The sequence below is a fragment of the Anarhichas minor genome, unplaced genomic scaffold, assembly GCF_050575085.1.
Source record: "Anarhichas minor isolate MPS153535 unplaced genomic scaffold, ASM5057508v1 ptg000072l, whole genome shotgun sequence".
Classification (NCBI taxonomy): Eukaryota; Metazoa; Chordata; class Actinopteri; order Perciformes; family Anarhichadidae; genus Anarhichas; species Anarhichas minor.
In genome coordinates, this window is record NW_027466518.1 from 362,501 (window position 1) to 381,821 (window position 19,321).

General features: G+C 42.2%; 1 protein-coding gene across 1 annotated transcript in view; it reads left to right on the forward strand.

Annotated features, from left to right (window-relative positions):
* kcnq5a (potassium voltage-gated channel, KQT-like subfamily, member 5a) overlaps window positions 1-19,321 on the forward strand; it is a 79,175-nt gene that overhangs the window by 54,357 nt on the left and 5,497 nt on the right. Inside the window, exons 5-13 of the mRNA XM_076079378.1 lie at window positions 1,166-1,291; window positions 4,479-4,589; window positions 4,716-4,811; window positions 8,628-8,722; window positions 9,448-9,474; window positions 14,433-14,677; window positions 15,312-15,420; window positions 18,301-18,432; window positions 19,168-19,284. Of these exons, the coding sequence (XP_075935493.1) occupies window positions 1,166-1,291; window positions 4,479-4,589; window positions 4,716-4,811; window positions 8,628-8,722; window positions 9,448-9,474; window positions 14,433-14,677; window positions 15,312-15,420; window positions 18,301-18,432; window positions 19,168-19,284 (1,058 nt within the window). The remainder of the gene's footprint in view (window positions 1-1,165; window positions 1,292-4,478; window positions 4,590-4,715; window positions 4,812-8,627; window positions 8,723-9,447; window positions 9,475-14,432; window positions 14,678-15,311; window positions 15,421-18,300; window positions 18,433-19,167; window positions 19,285-19,321) is intronic.

Genomic DNA, 19,321 nt, shown 5'->3' on the forward strand with positions numbered 1-19,321 from the left:
TTGGTTAGCCGTTAGCGGTGCTGTTAACGTTACTAGCTCTCCTCCTGTTGGTTAGCAGTTAGCGGTGCTGCTAACGTTACTAGCTCTCCTCCTGTTGGTTAGCCGTTGGCGGTGCTGCTAACGTTACTAGCTCTTCTCCTGTTGGTTAGCCGTTGGCGGTGCTGCTAACGTTACTAGCTCTCCTCCTGTTGGTTAGCCGTTGGCGGTGCTGCTAACGTTACTAGCTCTTCTCCTGTTGGTTAGCCGTTGGCGGTGCTGCTAACGTTACTAGCTCTCCTCCTGTTGGTTAGCCGTTGGCGGTGCTGCTAACGTTACTAGCTCTCCTCCTGTTGGTTAGCCGTTGGCGGTGCTGCTAATGTTACTAGCTCTCCTCTGATTGGTTGTTTACATTGTTACATTATCAGAGATCAGAGACTAGAAACGCATGTTCTACTGAGTATTGGAGGAGAACCATCATCAGTAAAACTTTTCTTAACTTTTATAATTAATCTGCGGTTCACATGATATAATTATAATATTTAACTTTATTTTTGTATGTTTACACTTTTAAATGACAGAGAAACCAATGACTCTGTGTTGTATAGAATTTCCAGCCAGGGAAGTAAATTTAAGTACAATTTTGAGGTACTTGTACTTTATACTCCCTCTTCATCTAAATATTGTACTTTTTACTTCACTAGATATATGTGATAAGTTCAGATACTTTGCAGATTGAGATTGTTAATACAAAATATAGTCAACAACTGAATTAAGATGTAATATTATAGATTTAAATAAAACTTTATTGATCCCTGGGGGGAAATCAATCACAAACTACCAGTATGTGTAAATTAAAAGTGATGAACACATGAATGCATCACTAATATCATAAATATTTCATTCTGAAATTGGCTATTTGCATAATGAGTACTTTGAACTTTGAATGAGTACTTTGAACTTTGTTACTTTAAGTATATTTAGATTTTACTTATACTCAGGTACCATTTCGAGTATTTCTACACTGTAGTATTGCTATTTTTACATTTAGTTAAAAAGTCCCAGACTGCTTGACTTTATCCCCTAAAAGGTGTTGATTACTTTCGGGAGCAACGGTTCGTTTTCCCCTTTTAAGACAGTGTGAGGCTTTTTATTTATTAACTATAATGATTTATGGTGTGTCCCGTAGGAGCTGGTGACGGCCTGGTACATCGGGTTCCTGGTGCTGATCTTCTCCTCTTTCTTGGTTTATCTGGTGGAGAAAGAATTCAACAAGGAGTTCGCCACCTACGCCGACGCCCTGTGGTGGGGCACGGTGAGCAAACACACAAACACAGATACATCTGAGCATCTGTAACACCTTTTAAACGCCCTTTGAATAAAAGGTTTTTATGAATTTTATGTCAACAAAAATGATATATAGTCTACATTTCTAAAGACACACCCTTATCCAATTAACATGTTTGGGTTTTAAGGACTTTTTAAAGATGATTTAGTACGGTCGCTCCCTTTGATCACAGTCTAAATCAAAGAAAGCAACACAATTGGAGTTATGCTTTTTGTACTACAACAGTGATATACAGTATTTCCATTTACACTTCTTTTTGACCTTAATGACACCTGCAATAGGACAGGCCTTTAACGTCACACTTGGCTGGCTGTATTGTTTCCTACATCTGAAACCTATTAAATACTGGAAAAAAAACACATGAACAAGAAATGGCCCAATTGATAGATTCAATTTTCTCCTGCTGCCCGGTGAGACTGAGCCGTTAGATTCTAGTGGGAATGACTCACTGTGTTCCCTCATTCTGTGGTCCTGCAGCATCTTCTTCTTTCTGTTAGACACTAAAAGCTGTTACATCATTTTAGTGAAAAGGTGAAGTTAAGCCTCACACAACACGAGAGCTGACGAAGAGAGAATACGAGCTACTGAGCACCATGTGAATCTGCAATATCCAAAAGTACTAGTCCTTCCTCTTTTATTTGAGTACCAGACGTCTTTACCAACATATTATATAAAGAAACCAACAGTTAGGTTTAGTCAACTAAACTAACAGTTAGGTTTAGACAACAACACCAACAGTTAGGTTTAGACAACAAAACTAACAGTTAGGTTTAGACAACAACACCAACAGTTAGGTTTAGACAACAAAACCAACAGTTAGGTTTAGACAACAAAACCAACAGTTAGGTTTAGACAACAAAACCAACAGTTAGGTTTAGTCAACTAAACTAACAGTTAGGTTTAGACAACAAAACCAACAGTTAGGTTTAGACAACTAAACCGACAGTTCGGTTTAGACAACAACACCGACAGTTAGGTTTAGACAACAACACCGACAGTTAGGTTTAGACAACAACACCGACAGTTAGGTTTAGACAACAACACCGACAGTTAGGTTTAGACAACTAAACCGACAGTTCGGTTTAGACAACTAAACCGACAGTTCGGTTTAGACAACAAAACCGACAGTTAGGTTTAGGCAACTAAACCGACAGTTAGGTTTAGGCAACTAAACCAACAGTTAGGTTTAGACAACAACACCGACAGTTAGGTTTAGACAACAACACCGACAGTTCGGTTTAGACAACTAAACCGACAGTTCGGTTTAGACAACAAAACCGACAGTTAGGTTTAGGCAACTAAACCGACAGTTAGGTTTAGGCAACTAAACCAACAGTTAGGTTTAGACAACAAAACCAACAGTTAGGTTTAGGCAACTAAACCAACAGTTCGGTTTAGACAACTAAACCAACAGTTCGGTTTAGACAACAAAACCAACAGTTAGGTTTAGACAACAACACCAACAGTTAGGTTTAGACAACAAAACCAACAGTTAGGTTTAGACAACAAAACCAACAGTTAGGTTTAGGCAACTAAACCAACAGTTCGGTTTAGACAACTAAACCAACAGTTAGGTTTAGTCAACTAAACTAACAGTTAGGTTTAGACAACAAAACCAACAGTTAGGTTTAGACAACTAAACCGACAGTTCGGTTTAGACAACAACACCGACAGTTAGGTTTAGACAACAACACCGACAGTTAGGTTTAGACAACAACACCGACAGTTAGGTTTAGACAACAACACCGACAGTTAGGTTTAGACAACTAAACCGACAGTTCGGTTTAGACAACTAAACCGACAGTTCGGTTTAGACAACAAAACCGACAGTTAGGTTTAGGCAACTAAACCGACAGTTAGGTTTAGGCAACTAAACCAACAGTTAGGTTTAGACAACAACACCGACAGTTAGGTTTAGACAACAACACCGACAGTTAGGTTTAGACAACAACACCGACAGTTCGGTTTAGACAACTAAACCGACAGTTCGGTTTAGACAACAAAACCGACAGTTAGGTTTAGGCAACTAAACCGACAGTTAGGTTTAGGCAACTAAACCAACAGTTAGGTTTAGACAACAAAACCAACAGTTAGGTTTAGGCAACTAAACCAACAGTTCGGTTTAGACAACTAAACCAACAGTTCGGTTTAGACAACAAAACCAACAGTTAGGTTTAGACAACAACACCAACAGTTAGGTTTAGACAACAAAACCAACAGTTAGGTTTAGACAACTAAACCAACAGTTCGGTTTAGACAACTAAACCAACAGTTCGGTTTAGACAACTAAACCAACAGTTCGGTTTAGACAACTAAACCAACAGTTAGGTTTAGGCAACTAAACCAACAGTTCGGTTTAGACAACTAAACCAACAGTTCGGTTTAGACAACTAAACCAACAGTTAGGTTTAGACAACAACACCAACAGTTAGGTTTAGACAACAAAACCAACAGTTAGGTTTAGACAACAAAACCAACAGTTAGGTTTAGACAACAAGACCAACAGTTAGGTTTAGACAACAAGACCAACAGTTAGGTTTAGACAACAACACCAACAGTTAGGTTTAGACAACAAAACCAACAGTTAGGTTTAGGCAACTAAACCAACAGTTCGGTTTAGACAACTAAACCAACAGTTCGGTTTAGACAACAAAACCACGTACGTGTAAGAAAACGTTGGGAAACGCACAACAATAAAAACACAATATCTTTACACAGTGCAGCATTCAACACATCATCATCACCAAAAGGCTCTAAATGATTTTTAAGACACGGTTTTGAAAAAATCCTAAAATCCCGACCAGCAGCACTGATTCATCACGACACTCACAAGGTCACCGAGCTCGTTATCCAGTTTTGAACTTTAGTGTGAACTTGGAAGACAATCAAGGTTAGTAAACACATTAAATGAAGCATTGTGGCCAGTTTGCATGTTTTATTACAATACATCTCTCCTCTTTTATGTTACATCTAGCATGGCCGTGCTAGATGTAACACGGCCATGGACAGCTGCAGGAAACCAGCTTGTGTGCAAGATTTGTTCAGAAAAACGTCTGCAGCTTTGAATTTAAATTTAGGAAATGAGACCAAGGAGACTACAGTACTCCTATATTACCTTTGATATTAACCTGACTGTTGACCCCTAACCCTTCAGATCACCCTCACAACCATCGGCTACGGTGACAAAACCCCGCAGACGTGGACGGGACGCTTGTTATCCGCCGGTTTTGCTCTGCTGGGGATCTCCTTCTTCGCTCTGCCAGCGGTGAGTCAAACACAGGCTGCACATCATAAAAACACCGTGACCTCTCACATTTATTCCCTCTCAGCTCCAGAAAGCTAAAGTTTAAAACTCAAGTGTGTGTGTGTGTGTGTTTTTATGTGTGTGTAGGGCATCCTCGGGTCAGGCTTTGCCCTGAAAGTGCAGGAGCAGCATCGACAGAAGCACTTTGAAAAGAGGAGGAACCCAGCTGCCAGCCTCATCCAGGTACACACACACACACACACACGCAGACTACATCACACACTTCCCCTCTACTGAATTTTGTTGCAGCAGCTGAGGACCAGTGTGAACACAAAACAGATTATTTGTGATTTCTGTTTTCACCGTCTTTCAGCTTTTCACTGTGTCTCTGTGTCCACTCTTTACACTTTGATGTGTGTGTGTGTGTGTGTGTTTCACCATCTCTCCTCCTATCAGAGTGAAGGTGTTTCATTAAGTGTGTACTTGATGTGTGTGTGTGTGTGTGTGTGTGTGTGTGTGTGTGTGTGTGTGTGTGTGTGTGTGTGTGTGTGTGTGTGTGTGTGTGTGTGTGTGTGTGTGTGTGTGTGTGTGTGTGTCGCTGACACTCTCGGGTCCAACAGCAAACACACACTGCTGGGATTTTTATGAGCCGCTTCCATGGTGACCAGTCCCTGTTGCTGACGCTCCTCCAAACCGTCACTCATAGTAACAGACGAGACCAGCTGTATTACTTTCTGATGAATTATAAATGTCTGTTGTGGACTGTTTCTGTGTGTGTGTGTGTGTGTGTGTGTGTGTGTGTGTACCTTCCTACCGTATGAACTACCATCACCTTCCGTGTGATATTTTCCATCAAATAAGCATTCATTTTTGTCCTTTAAAGGTGCAATGTTTATGATGCAGCCACCTGTTCCAAACCCTCTAGGGGGCAGCATTTCACCTCTTCTACAATATAAATATACAGTCATCAGTTATTAGAAAGAAAGCTAACGACTAACAGCAGGGCCAGAATACGCGTAATTCCTCCTGCTGAAAGTCTTGAGAGCCCGTTACAATAACACACTGTTTAATCTTAATGTGTGGCTTCGGCCTGTAACGCATTTGTGGACTGACGTTGTAATGATCGCAACGGGCTGGTGAAGGGTCAAACCTCTGTGACGGCAGCAACAGAAATTTTGCTGATCCGGGGAGTAGGGGCGGTGCCCCCAATGATTAGACCCCCAGCGCTAAGGGTTTGTACCAGCTGGCTAAATGCTAGTTGCTACAGCTAACCGCGAACTGAAGGTCTTTCTCCTGGAACTGCGGCCCGTAGTTGTCAAAAAAACATGTGTTGTTTTCTTCTTATGCCACTTTGGATTTAATCCAAAAAACAAACAATTAAAACGTACATGGACTCTGTACCTTCAACGTGATATACAAGCCCTCGGGGCAGCTCTCCGTCTTCGTCCTCTCATGTTGGACTGAGGACAGACTAGATGCTACAATGACTCACTATCACCTCTCGAGGTTAAAGTGGTATTACAACAGAGGATGCGCTGGGGCTAGCTAGTTAGCATGCTAATTTAAGTAGATATCTCTGCAACAATTCATAGATGTCTTTGACATAACGTCAACACTGTAACCTCTCCTGTTGATAATGTTAGCTAATTTTTTGGGATGTTTTTAAACTGGAAAGATCTTAAACATGGCACCTTTAAGGAAAATCCAAATTTCTACAATTTGAGTCTTGAATCTTATGATTATATGAAAAGTAGCTTCATTGTCGAAATGTGGGGATGTAGCACCGGGTGTCCCAGTTGTTGGACACGTCTTTAGCGAGGTCTTCAAGCAATACGAGCTATCATGACCAAGACATTGACGTTTTCAAAACTACATATTTGGAAGTGGAAACAACACAGAAAAAAAGTTAATTGTTACCCAAACTTACATCTTTGGAAATCTTTGTACGTATGCATGAAGATATAGCAGTTTATATACTGTAGTGGTTAATGGTGCATTCACGTTTGTTTCACTTCCAAATCAGTGGTTTAGATGAGACAGGATTGATTGTCTCGACATGTATATTTTCAAATACATTTATGTTGAAAAACAAATCTAAACATTTAGTTTTGTCCGTCCTCTTTGTTACGGATCCTTTGCTCTGCTTGACAAAGACCAGTCGGTCCCGATTGATCCTCAAGACATTAATTAGTCCCGTGTGTGTTGATCTTGTTTCTGTCTTTCTGGCTTCGTGTCAAACACCTGGTCTCTGTCTGTTGTCTGCCAACCTCGTAACATTTTCCTCAACAGGTAAAAGGAAACTTGGAAGCAGCTTTTGATGTGTTAAATATGTTGATGACATTCTGTCCGTTACTTCACTCGCCTCATCTCACACAGCTCTTCCTGCTTTGAACCACTGTGTGTCTGTGTGTATGTGTGTGTGTGAGTCTCTTGTCTGTCTTCAAACGGCAATAACACCTACCGACTGTATTTTTAAAGATCGAATCTGCAAAAGACTTTGAAGTAGTCTCCAGAGTAGCTTAACGAAGCAGCAGCCAGAGTTGTGTTCCCGTGTTAGATTCCCATCCTGTCGGTGTAAAGTGTTTATTTAAAGGCCTCCAGTCATGTCATAAATCTCGGAAACCCACCTGTCGCCATCCACGAGGTTCCGTTGGGTCCAAGTGAATTACCATGAGGCCCAAAAAAATGTATGAAAGACTCTACACGCAGAACGTTCTCACCGACAAACACGCGTGAACACTTCCGTACACATACGTTCTTCAATGAAGGGCTGAGGTTCTACACAGAACCATTTGCAACTTCAAGGATTCTTTGTTTGACTAAGGGTTCCATTGAGAACCCTTTTTGGAAGAAATAGTTCTTCAAGGTTTCTTGAAAGCATGGCTGCTTAAAGGGAACGCCCACACACCCTCAAAAACTATGATTGTGAACCAGGATTGTTGTGGCTTGCGCTGCACCACATTAGCCCCTGCCCTTTAGGGTTCTAGATGAAACCCTTGGACAATAAAAGGGTTCTCTGTAGAACCCCTGGGTGAGTTCTAGATGAAACCTTTGGGGAAAACAGAAGAGTTCTTGTTAGAGCCATCTGGGTGGGTTCTTGTTAGCACCCTAAGAGGGTGAAAAGGGTCCGGATAGAACCTCCAAAAAGGGTTCTGGTTGGAACCATTACACCATTGAAGGGTTGTCTGTAAAACCTCTGCTAGGGGATTCTGGGCGTAACCTTTCACAGATTGTTCTATGTGTAACCCTTTACATTCGGTTCTAGGAAGAACCCTCTGAAATTTGTCTCTGACCGTTGACTACCGAACATATTTTTATCTGAATCAAGATCCCATGTTGGTCCATCAGAAGGGGGCGGGGCTTAAGCTCTCTACCTCCAGCTGTTTGCTTATCTTTAAATAGAATCAAGACCACAAACACGTTGAAGTTGGATCTTACCCTCAGTTTAACTTCAAATATTGTTGTCTAGTTAACTATATCAGCAAGTCAATTCAGCATTGGAGATGGATTTACATATTAATATTGTCCAGATAAGTAGTTTAATGGCCATACTGAGGACTTCCAATATGGCCGCCGGCTGTTTACATCCTAAAACTCCCTGTTAGTGTTAACTGGTCACGTATATCTCAGTCCCTCTTTCTGTGTCGTGTGTGTGTGTGTGTGTACATCTGAATGTGTGTGTGTCCTGTCCATCTCTGCTCCCCCCCCCCCCTCCCCCAGGCGGCTTGGCGTCTGTACTCCACTGAAGGTGCTCGTCCCTACCTCAGCGCCACCTGGCACCACTACCAAAGCGCCCTCCCCCCCCTCAGGCATGTACCCACCACCAGCACCACCATCACCGCCCCCCCACCTCCCTCCGACAACCCCCCCGACCACAATGCATCAACACTACCCCCCAAAAAAACTAATCTGCTTTTTTCTCTTTTTTCCCTTCCTCACCTTCCTTTTTCTCACTTCCTCCCCAACTTATACGTTCCCTCCCTTTGTTTTTTTGTGTCCTCCCACAATTAACTGTTTCATTTATCATCATTTTATTTATCCTGTTGACTCTGCACGTAGTGTGTCTGGCGTAGTTATGCTGCTGATGAGAACTCGGTTTCCATTGCTACCTGGAAGCCTCATTTGAAGGCGTTGCATACCTGCAGCCCCGCCAAGTAGGTAACAACTTACAGACTTACAAACATGATCGCTGCTGCTCCGCCCCTTTCCTCTCGTCTCCCCTCCATCATCTGCTCCTTCTCTCCAACGGTGTAGCTTCAACTTCTTCTTCTTCTTCTTTTTTTACACTGTATGACTCACTGTCGTGCAGCGTTGCAACCATTGTTTCAACTCTTTTTGTTCTCCTCCCAACCAGGCATGCTTTGCTTAGCGTGCATGATCTTTAACACGCTTTCTACATTCTGAACGGCACATTGGAAGTTTTATAAATAATTATTATTGAAAATACTCACATGGTAGTAAGAGCCAATTCTACATTTACAAAAAAAATTGACAATTTTCATTATTTTTAAGCTAAAGCAGAGTAAAAAAAAATTGTTTAAGCATTTAGTTCACAAACATTTGTGTTGTCTTACATTTTTGGAGAGTGAACACACACACACACACACACTCTCTCTCTCACACCCACAGCAGACATCCTTTCTGATTTCCATGTCTTCCAGCTAACACTTAGCCTTACTGTGCATGGCCGTAGCTTGCATGTGCTTGTACAATAATGAAACGCCATTGTGTTAAAGTAACTTTCTGTTTTGGCTTCTTGACGCGTTGCACATCGATTTAGTGAAAAAAAAACGTCTGTCTGATGCTGCTGTCAATCAACCCGGGATACTGATTTCTCTCCCTTTGTCTCCTCCTCTCTTTGTCCCACTAACCCTTGAAGGAAAGAGCAAGGAGAGACCACTTACAGGTTTGTAGGACTCTCAGCTCACTCCTCCAAAACACACACACACACACACACACTCACACACACACACACACACACACACACACACACACGCACACACACTCACACACACTCAACATGTGATGCAATTGTAATCAAACTGGTTTGTTTGGTCTATTTTCCTTTTTGGTTCCTTCATCGTTTGAGTGCAGATGAACAGATTTGGTCTCTTCATCAATAATTGACGGACTTAATTATGTGTTTGTTAACGTGGTGATAGTTAATGGGGAGGGATTTAATTGATGATTGCCATCAAAGGGTTGCAACGTATTGATTTGTTAGTCGCTTGGTTTCATTCATCGATTTAGTGAGTGAACTCTTATTTACCGTTTATTTACCGTGTGGCATTGATTTGAATGACCTGGCAAAGTGATGATGATGTTGTTAAAAGTGTGAAGAACTTTCAATCGTCCTCTTGTGAAGCTACGACCTGCTGCCTTTCTATTCCTTTGTCTTTATTTCAGATTCCTTCCTCACTTTACGTCTCCATCTCTGTTTTTCTTTCACTACTGTTTCCCTCCCTGCACTTGACTCCCAGACAGGGAAGGGTGATGGGCTTCTCAGTGTGTGTGTGTGTGTGTGTGTGTGTGTGTGTGTGTGTGTGTGTGTGTGTGTGTGTGTGTGTGTGTGTGTGTGCGTGTGTGTGTGTGTTGTGTGTGTGTGTGTGTGTGTGTGTGTGTGTGTGTGTGTGTGTGTGTGTGTGTGTGTGTGTGTGTGTGTGTGTGTGTGTGTGTGTGTGTGTGTGTGCGTGCGTGCGTGCGTGCGTGCGTGCGCGCGCACCCGCCTTCAAAGACAGGAGTCTGTACCATGTCTGTACCATGACGCACTTTTTCCATTGGGATGGTATTTATATAACTCATCAAACACAAGTCTAGGAGAGACAGAGCGAAGTTGAAAAAAAAGGGGGAGAGGGGGAGAAAGGGGGAAGAAGATTTGTGAGTTTAATTATGCTAGCATAGTTTTTACAGTGCAGCGCTTCTTTGGCAACATTTGGGAGTCTTATATTGAGCCAGCAGCTTCTTAAACGTAAGACAGCCACACACACACACACACACACACACACACACACACACAAAAAAAGATATGCTCTCAGTCAAACACACAAACAAACGAGCTTCTCATCCTGAAACACAACATTTAATTAGGCTTTTGTTGCATCCACAGTACCCCCCCCCCTCCCGGTTCTAAAGGAGCTGCGTTTAATTCCGCTTTCCTTTCTTAGAAACAATTGTGACAGTAAATCCAATCTGAACGTGTGAAATCATAATTACGAGCACTTTTATGGCAGCGTTTTGTTGTCTTGTTATGTTAACCTCTAAAAAGAGAGAACACACGACTCTTGTGTGTTATTCGTGGTTTTACAGACTGTCGGCTGCTCGGCGGCGGTGGGTTCAGCGGTGAAGGGACGGTGGGGTTTATTCGTGTTAAGCCGACTTGTAAACACCAGCGGTGGTAAACACTCACCACAGAGTGCTGCAGCGCACATCATGCTGAGTGTACGAGTGCTGGATATTGGCAGCGAGGCAACTCAAAATGAAGGCTAATGGGCGTTTAATCTGGAGGTTATGTGTGTAGGCAGGTGTGTGTGTGTGTGTGTGTGTGTGTGTGTGTGTGTGTGTGTGTGTGCGCAGTTCATTTCAAATGATTCAAGCTTTTTCTTTGAAGGGCAACTCTGACTTCTTCCAACCTGGACACATTTTCTCGTCATTTAAAGGTGTTTTTTAAACCTGTTGCTGACTTCTCTTCCTCCTTTTAATGGGAAAAACAAAACAGCTTTATTCAACATGATGCTGCATTAACATGTGTTTGTTGTTGAAAGAGTTTCTGTTTAGTCCAGAACACGACTCAGATATCAGCATTCACACCAAACTAAGCAATGAACCAGGTTCCATTTAAAAAACCCACATTTCATGTGATTTCTAGAGACGCTTTTATCTATTTTGGTGATCACTAATTTATTCACCACTTCAGGGACACATGCAGGATTAGTGAGTAAATAGTGAACAATCACTGTTGAGAAGACATCACTTTGTTGATTTGGATACGATTGCCGAGAGTTTGGTCAAATGTGTTAGAAAAAATAAGAGTCAAGGTTGTAGATGTTCAGAGTATTGCTTTAAAACTGACTATAGCTTTAGTTTGAATGACACTATTATGATGTGTGTCACATCATTAATATATAATAAGTTATAGCTCCTCCCTGTTTGTCCACTCCCATCCTCCTCTGGAAGATCTCCCATCCTTCCCTTTCTGTCTCTCTGTGTATTTTACTTTGCATCAATATTGACAGCAGACAATTTCTCTCTCCTTCCTCAGCTGAACTCCTCTTTTAATCTCCTTCCTCCCTTATCTTCCCATTGCTCCCTCCTCCGTCCTCTAGTAAGGGTCTAAGTAAAGGGAGGCTCTTCAGAAGGTGCACTCGGAAATATAGGAGGTACCTAAACAGTGCTACCCAGCATCCTCTCTGCCCAGTGACCTGTGGGAATGACTAATAGCATGGAGGACAAGCGAGGAAACAAACTTCCTTCTTACCTCGTCCCCTTTCTTTTTAGGACTTTGTCTGAGACGACTGCTGCTTGCTGCCTGTCGAATGCAAACACGACTTTGTTACGAATTAAAGGGGAATTCCCCCAAAATTGATCTTTGCACTCTAAAAGTAAACACGGTTTTAAAAGATAACAATAAGGAAGAATGTTTGTGTTTCCAGATAAATGAAAGAAATGCACCGGATTTCACTCCCAGTGTAGTTAAACGTGCCGAAGATAACAAACTGCATGTTGAGCCCCAATCATTCTGAAACCATGAAGCAGAATGGCATTATATGTTGCTGGCCTTTATCTTTTCTTAATTTACAATTTAAAAATCCTTACGAAAGAATGTTGGTAAAATGTTGTACTTTCTCAGTAAGTGGTTACTTGTGTACGTGTTTTATTGTGTAAACTGGGAGTAATGAGTAAAAATACAATCCCCCTTTATTTAATATTTTCTAGAAACTGATCCGAGTCCAGAGTCCAGCCACGTGAATGTCTTTAGTTTCAATCAAACTCATAGATTTTTTGATTCTTGAAGCCAGAAGTTGGTTCTTTTAGAGGCTATACTCCCATCAGCTGTTAAAACAAATTAAATAAAACCCGACAATTTAGTAAAAAGCAATGGAAATAAAATGAACAATTCATGTGGATGGACTAGTTTATCTTAATGTCCAACTGACAGCATACATATCTGTTCTATAATCACTCGTCCTGTGTTCTCCTGTAGATAGTTCTACACATGTCAGTATCAGGACGTGTTTTACTGCATGCTCCCTGCATTACTGCTGCACTTCTCCTTCAGTCATTTTCAGCCATCAGAAATGGAGAGAATGATAATAGATGAGAGTATTATTAACATATAACTATCCACTCACTGTATGTAACAATGAATATGTGGTTGTTTCAGTATTAGTGTACAAATCCACTATATCTAGTTATGCCTGGCTGGACATGTGCTGTGAAGTTCTATCTACAGTCAGTGTGACAGGTCTGGGGAATGAAGAAGAAGATTGCACAGGTGTAGGTTTGGGAGATCATGACAGTGAGACACTGAGGTTTGAAACTGTAGCATGTAAAGTATGTTGGAACCCTGCATCTCTCTCTCATTGGTCTGCTGCATTGCATGCTGGTCTATTTGCCTCAGAGACGTTATAGTTTACTGCAGTGAGTCTCATTGATGGACTTTCTGCTTCCACCACCAACCCTGTGAAGTTACCAGAGATTTAAACATCACTGTTTCCTTTACAGCGGCTGATGTTGATTATAAGATTCATATGATTTTATTGTAATATGATCGTTTTTTAAACTTTATATCATTTTAAAGTTACTATACGTAGCTTTTTAAACCCTGAACATATCACACTATGGTGTCACGACAGTGAACAATTGAGATCAAAATAGATTTTTGTGTTTTGCAGATTTAAACCACGTTTCTGATAAAACAGCGTTACGTTCAGTTGGAACTTTGATGAAGTAAAAATGAGTCAATTTTGGGAAATGTTCCACTTTCTCAGTAAGACGTCTCACTAAATGTAAACTCAGAGTAATGAGTAAAAATACAATTCTTCTTTTATTTTATATTTTCTAGAAACAGTTTTGGTCTTTAGTTTCATTCATATTCTTTGTGAACAACCATCGGTTTTTACATTTTTGATGCCAGAAGTTTCTTCTTTTTCAGGATTTTGTTAGTGTCTAATCTCCAATCAGTTGTAAAAAATGAGTATAAGATAAGTAAACGTAGATTAACATGCTAGAAGTTATTCACAATCTCTGAAAGATTTCGCTTTTTTAGAACTTTTTCAGAACGTTTAGAACTCCAACGTTTCCCAAAATAAATGTCTACTGAAGGAAAACACCGCGTAGAGGCTTCTCTCAGCGATGGTCTCATCTGTTCATCGTAGTCTCAAAATCAATGTGTTGATCTCGTATTAATTAAATGTGCTTTCACGTATCGCCTCCAAGAATCTCATTAGCTCTGTTTTTAATAAAGCGAATACATGATTAGATCACCATTGTTGAGGATCCAGAATGTGAGGGTTTTATGTTCAGGTGGCTCGGCGACCCGTCTGGCTGTGTTCTGGTGATTTGGGCATGTCAGCTGGATGGATGATATTTGGGCTGAAGGGAAAAGACAGAACGTTGCCCCATGTCTCTCAAATCACTCTCTGAGCTGGAAATATGTGTTGACAGCCTCCCTTTCTTCTCTCCCTCTCTCTCTCTTTCCTTGTGTCTCTCTATCAACCCTTGACCTCTTCTTTCTCCATCAACTTCATCCTAATAAACTTCACCTTTCTTCACTTCCATCTCTCTTTTCATCCCAAATCTCTCTCTTTGCTTCTTTGAATCTTCCTTCTCTCTCTCTCTCTTTTCTTGGCTAACCTCCCCCTGCAGCCAGAAGTTGAGTTTTAAGGAGCGGGTCCGGATGGCGAGTCCCCGCGGTCAGAGCATGAAGAGCAGGCAAACATCCGTCAACGACCGCCAGCGCTCTTCCCCCGGCAACGAGGTGGCGGGCGGCGGCGGCGAGCTGATGGGCGGGAGTCCGGCCAAAGTGCAGAAGAGCTGGAGCTTCAACGACCGGACCCGGTTCAGGCCGTCGCTGAGGCTGAAGAGCCAGACCCGCACTGCCGTCTCAGATGGTGAGAGAGCGACCAACACAACGCCTTACAGAGCAACCCCCGTCATTAAAACTCATTTCTCATTCTAGTGGAGGTCCCAACGTTTCCCAACACGCCATGTGTCCATGTGTCCGGCTGAATTTAGAGAAAACTTTTGTCCTCACATTCCCCTGAAAGTCACACAGTAATAGATGACAGCGCGACTGTTTTAATAGCACCTCTGTGCCTCTACTTATTCCCTCCAATCATTCATTGAGCCTCTTATATGCACTTCATCGTGATTCACTCGCTTTACATTTTTTCCCTCCAATGCTTTTTCTCCTCCTCTTCCTCTTGTTGTGTCTGTGTCTCTGTCCGTGTCCCCCCCCCCCCCCCTCCTCCTAATAATTGGCGGTGTTACGTATTATCTGTATGAACCCTCTTCTCTCACCTCACATCGCTGAGCTGGGAGACACGCTGCCCATTCCTCAACATCCCGTCCAAGCAGGGCATCAATTCTCACCTCCCAAGAGACAGAATAGTATCAGTTTGAAACATTCTTGGAGACTCGTGCGCAAGAGACCAACGAAGCAGGAAGTGTTTTATGAGTTTTCAATGACTGGGAATGGTTTTGCATGGGGCTAAAGTTGTATTGATGGCGGTGTGTCTGACTCAGTGGACGCAGGCATGACCACGGAGGACTCCTTTGACGAGAGAGGCTGCCATTGTGACGTTACGGTGGAGGACCTGTCGGCTCCGCTCAAGGCCGTCATCAGGGCTGTCAGGTGAGATGCTGCACCGATGCTATCATCTAAAATCATGAGAGTCCGAGAAATGTTTGAGGTAAAGTGGTTTCACTGCTGTGAAAAAGGCTTGCATTCAAATATCGAGTGAGAACTGAAAGAACTTAACCCTCTGAACACCAAACTCTCTACAAGTCCTGCACCTCTATGGAAGCAGAACAATCATATAATGACATAAATCATGAAAAGTTGAATTCCTTTGATAATTGGAAAACATTGGAATCTATATATCAAACATGATTCCAAGTGTTACCAATGTTGGAAAAAAAATGGAGGCTCCATGTGTTATTTATACATTGAGCTCTCCTCTCCTCTCTGCTCTGTGTTCAGCAGCAGTTCAGTCAAACTTTCACAGGATTTTTGTCATGTGACTGTTCATCTGAGGTGAATCAATCGTGGCTTCATAGTTGTACTGAAGAGCGCATAATTTAATGTTCTTTACAGAATCTGGTTTGAGCAAACAGTTTATCTTTTGCCATCTTGGTTTTTTTGCAACCAGTGAACAGGAAGTGACCATATCTGGACTGAGGAGGAGTGACGTAGAGACGCCGTATAGGTCTCTGGTAGAGACCTGTCAATCACTGTGTAGCCCCGCCCTAAAGCATCCCCTGCTTTATGGTCTGTTTGACTCTAAATGGACCATAATGTACTAAATGAACATCATGCTGTATTGAAGAAGACTTGAAACTAGAGATTGAGACCATAAACTCATGTTTACAATGTTTACTGAGGTAATAAATCAAGAGAGAAGTAGAGTCATTTTCTCATAGACTTCTATACAACCAGAGGAGTCGCCCCCTGGTGGACACTAGAGAGAATGCAGGTTTTCAGACTCTTCAGCATCGGCTTCACTCGGCAGAACCGGAGCTTGCCGTCTGGTTTGCTCTGATAAAGATGACCACAGTAACAGCTCACTGAACTTAACAGTTACCCGTCAATTGGTAATGTCACTGAACCGCCTCCTCCTTTTCCTGATTGGCTGCTTTGTCGATCTCATGCGTAGTAGAATCTCTTTTTAAAGTCGGGTCACGTTTATTGATCCATAGACCGCCGTCTTTCTTAGTCGGCTGTTTGTGAACCGTATTGATCGAAAAAGTTCTAGAATGACTCAGTGTGCAAGACTTTATTGACTGAATATGAATCCAACAAGTGTATGAATGAATACCAGCAGCCAGCAGAAGGGTGTAAATGTATTCCCTCTGCTATACATGTTATTCTAGAATCTAGATGGTAAAAACGTTCTCCGATGAGTTCACACGACGTTCGGTTCCCTCAAGCAAAGCTTTTTTTTAAAAGCTGAATTCTCTATTTTTTTCTTGCTTTTTTATCTCCATCTTTCCCTCTGAGTCTATCGGACCTACTGCTGGGTTTTAGGGTTTGCCTGAGGCGGGTTTTGATTGGTTGTGTGTGTGTGTGTGTGTGTGTGTGTGTGTGTGTGTGTGTGTGTGTGTGTGTGTGTGTGTGCGGTCCAGCAGACCCTGATCTCTTACACCAGCACCATGTAAAGCGAATGTGTATCCAACTGGCGCCAACTGATTCTCTCACTCCACCGCTTCTTCTCACCCTCTTCAAAAAAAGAAGTATTGTTAAAAAACAAAAAAAGAGTAGATTTTTCACCTCTCAATAAAGCAGGATTCATAGATTAATAAGATGCTCTCCTGGTTTTATACTCTATATATATATATATATATATAACAGACCATTCCCTTGTTATACAGGAACAGATGTTTTGCTGGATTCTCCTCTTTGTCGAGAAGAAAAAGCATTGAAAGCAGATTGTAAATCAAGAGGAAAGACCTCGACTGATCTTCATCCGTTAACGTCGTGAGCTTCTGAGTCCGTCTGTTAGCCGATTTAATATTTCAGTATTACTCACTCTGATCACACTTTCTCTTCCATAGAATCTAGTTTGAGCATATTCACTCCACATAGACTGTCAAAGAGACTCGTATATGGTATTTAAACTTTTCATAATATTCTCAACACACATACAGATGTTGCCCATATGGACCACAGAATCTGTTCTATAAATAATCCGTCCCATCTGCACAAAAAAACTAACGATATACAATTATACATGCACATTTATATATTTGTATTTCCTCAGTGATGCCGTTTACTGTCGTTAAATTTAAGTTTGTAGTTTCTGTGTCATTTTCAACAGAGAGTTCCAGTTATGTGATCATCTCCAGTGGAATCTTTCTGGAGTCCACATTTGACACAAATCAAATCAAGGGACCTTGTTCTGAAATGTGCCGGTTTAGAAAGATAAGACTTTATGTTGTTTTCTAGTGAGTTCTATCAGACCCCCCCCTTCTACACCACCAGCGCCCCTGTTTCTCTGTCCACCCAGCAGGCCTCCTCCATGGGCAGCCGGAGCTCCGGGCTTTCCCAGGGTGTCGGGTTGAGGGTTGGACCCCCCCCCCCCCCACCCTCTCCGGACTGTTATTACAGAGGGTCATCTGTCACCATTGTTTCCATTTAGACAGCGAGTAAAAAAAACAGGGCAACTGGAGAAAATCAGAAACCGCTGAGGGGGATCTCCTTACCTGCATCAATATTATCCACCCAGCAGTGGTTGTGCTCACTAGATACAGGAGACAGAAGATCACACGCTCACGTTTCTAAGTCAAGAGAATCCAGGGAACCTCGGTTTCCCGTTAGATGCTCCTTTAGGTAACTGAGATTTTAATAATGTTTTCATTATCGCACTCCAAAGACGGATTAAACGAGTGATGCGTAACAAGGATCGTCCTACAGCTGCTGCTACCCTCTGGTGGCTGGTCGTAGTGATTACACCCGTACTTCTCTTTACGTTACTAACTCCAGCGTTGTCTTTGCTTCCTGTGTGTTTGTGTGCAGGATCATGAAGTTCCACGTGGCGAAAAAGAAGTTCAAGGAGACGTTGCGTCCGTACGATGTGAAGGATGTGATAGAGCAGTACTCTGCAGGACACCTGGACATGCTCTGTCGCATCAAGAGCCTTCAGACCAGGTCAGGACTCACGTTTAAATCACAAAATATCACAGAACTGCTTTTAAAAAATCATCATCCTCATTCTGGAAATGTTCATCTTCTGCTCTTCTCCTCATGTTTACTGTTTTGAATCTGTTCATTTGTCCTCATTTAGAAACTGACTGAATGAGATACGTTATTGTTATTATTTGCCATGTTAGTTTTGCACAGCCATCTTTAGGCATTAGAATAAACCCGTTTTATTTGTGAAAACTACTTCCTGATTTAGGTTTTTTGCACAGCTGTGTACTTTGTTACACAACGGTGGCTTTATTCCATCCATAGGAGGACTTTTCTTGTTCAAAGACGACACTTAGGTTTTATTCTTATTAGGTCCTACTCATCAAAATAACTAGGAAATTAAAAAAAGCATATCAAACAAAAAGCGTGAGGTCTCAGGAGGTTGATGAGACATGTTATTCATGGACTTACATGCAGGAGGTGGATGTTGCTGCTAATGCTGCTCCGAGTCCTTTAGAGGTTATCACTCAGTAAAGAAGCCTTGAATCAAACCTTGATCTCACTTCCAGCTGCTGTGTCTTTTTATACCCACTGTGTGTGTGTGTGTGTGTGTGTGTGTGTGTGTGTGTGTGTGTGTGTGTGTGTGTGTGTGTGTGTGTGTGTGTGTGTGTGTGTGTGTGTGTGTGTGTGTGTGTGTGTGTGTGTGTGTGTACTGTATATATACACTTGTGACCCCCCCCCTCTCTCTCCCAGACTAGATACTGTAGTGGGTCCCCCTCCGAGGCCCTTCAGCAGCCGCGCCAAGACCGTTTCCTCTCCCTCCCTGCATTTATATTACAGCCAGGCCCGGAGGAAACAGTCTGCACCGGGGTTAGAGCCACCCCGTCCTGATCCCCCCCCCCGTCCC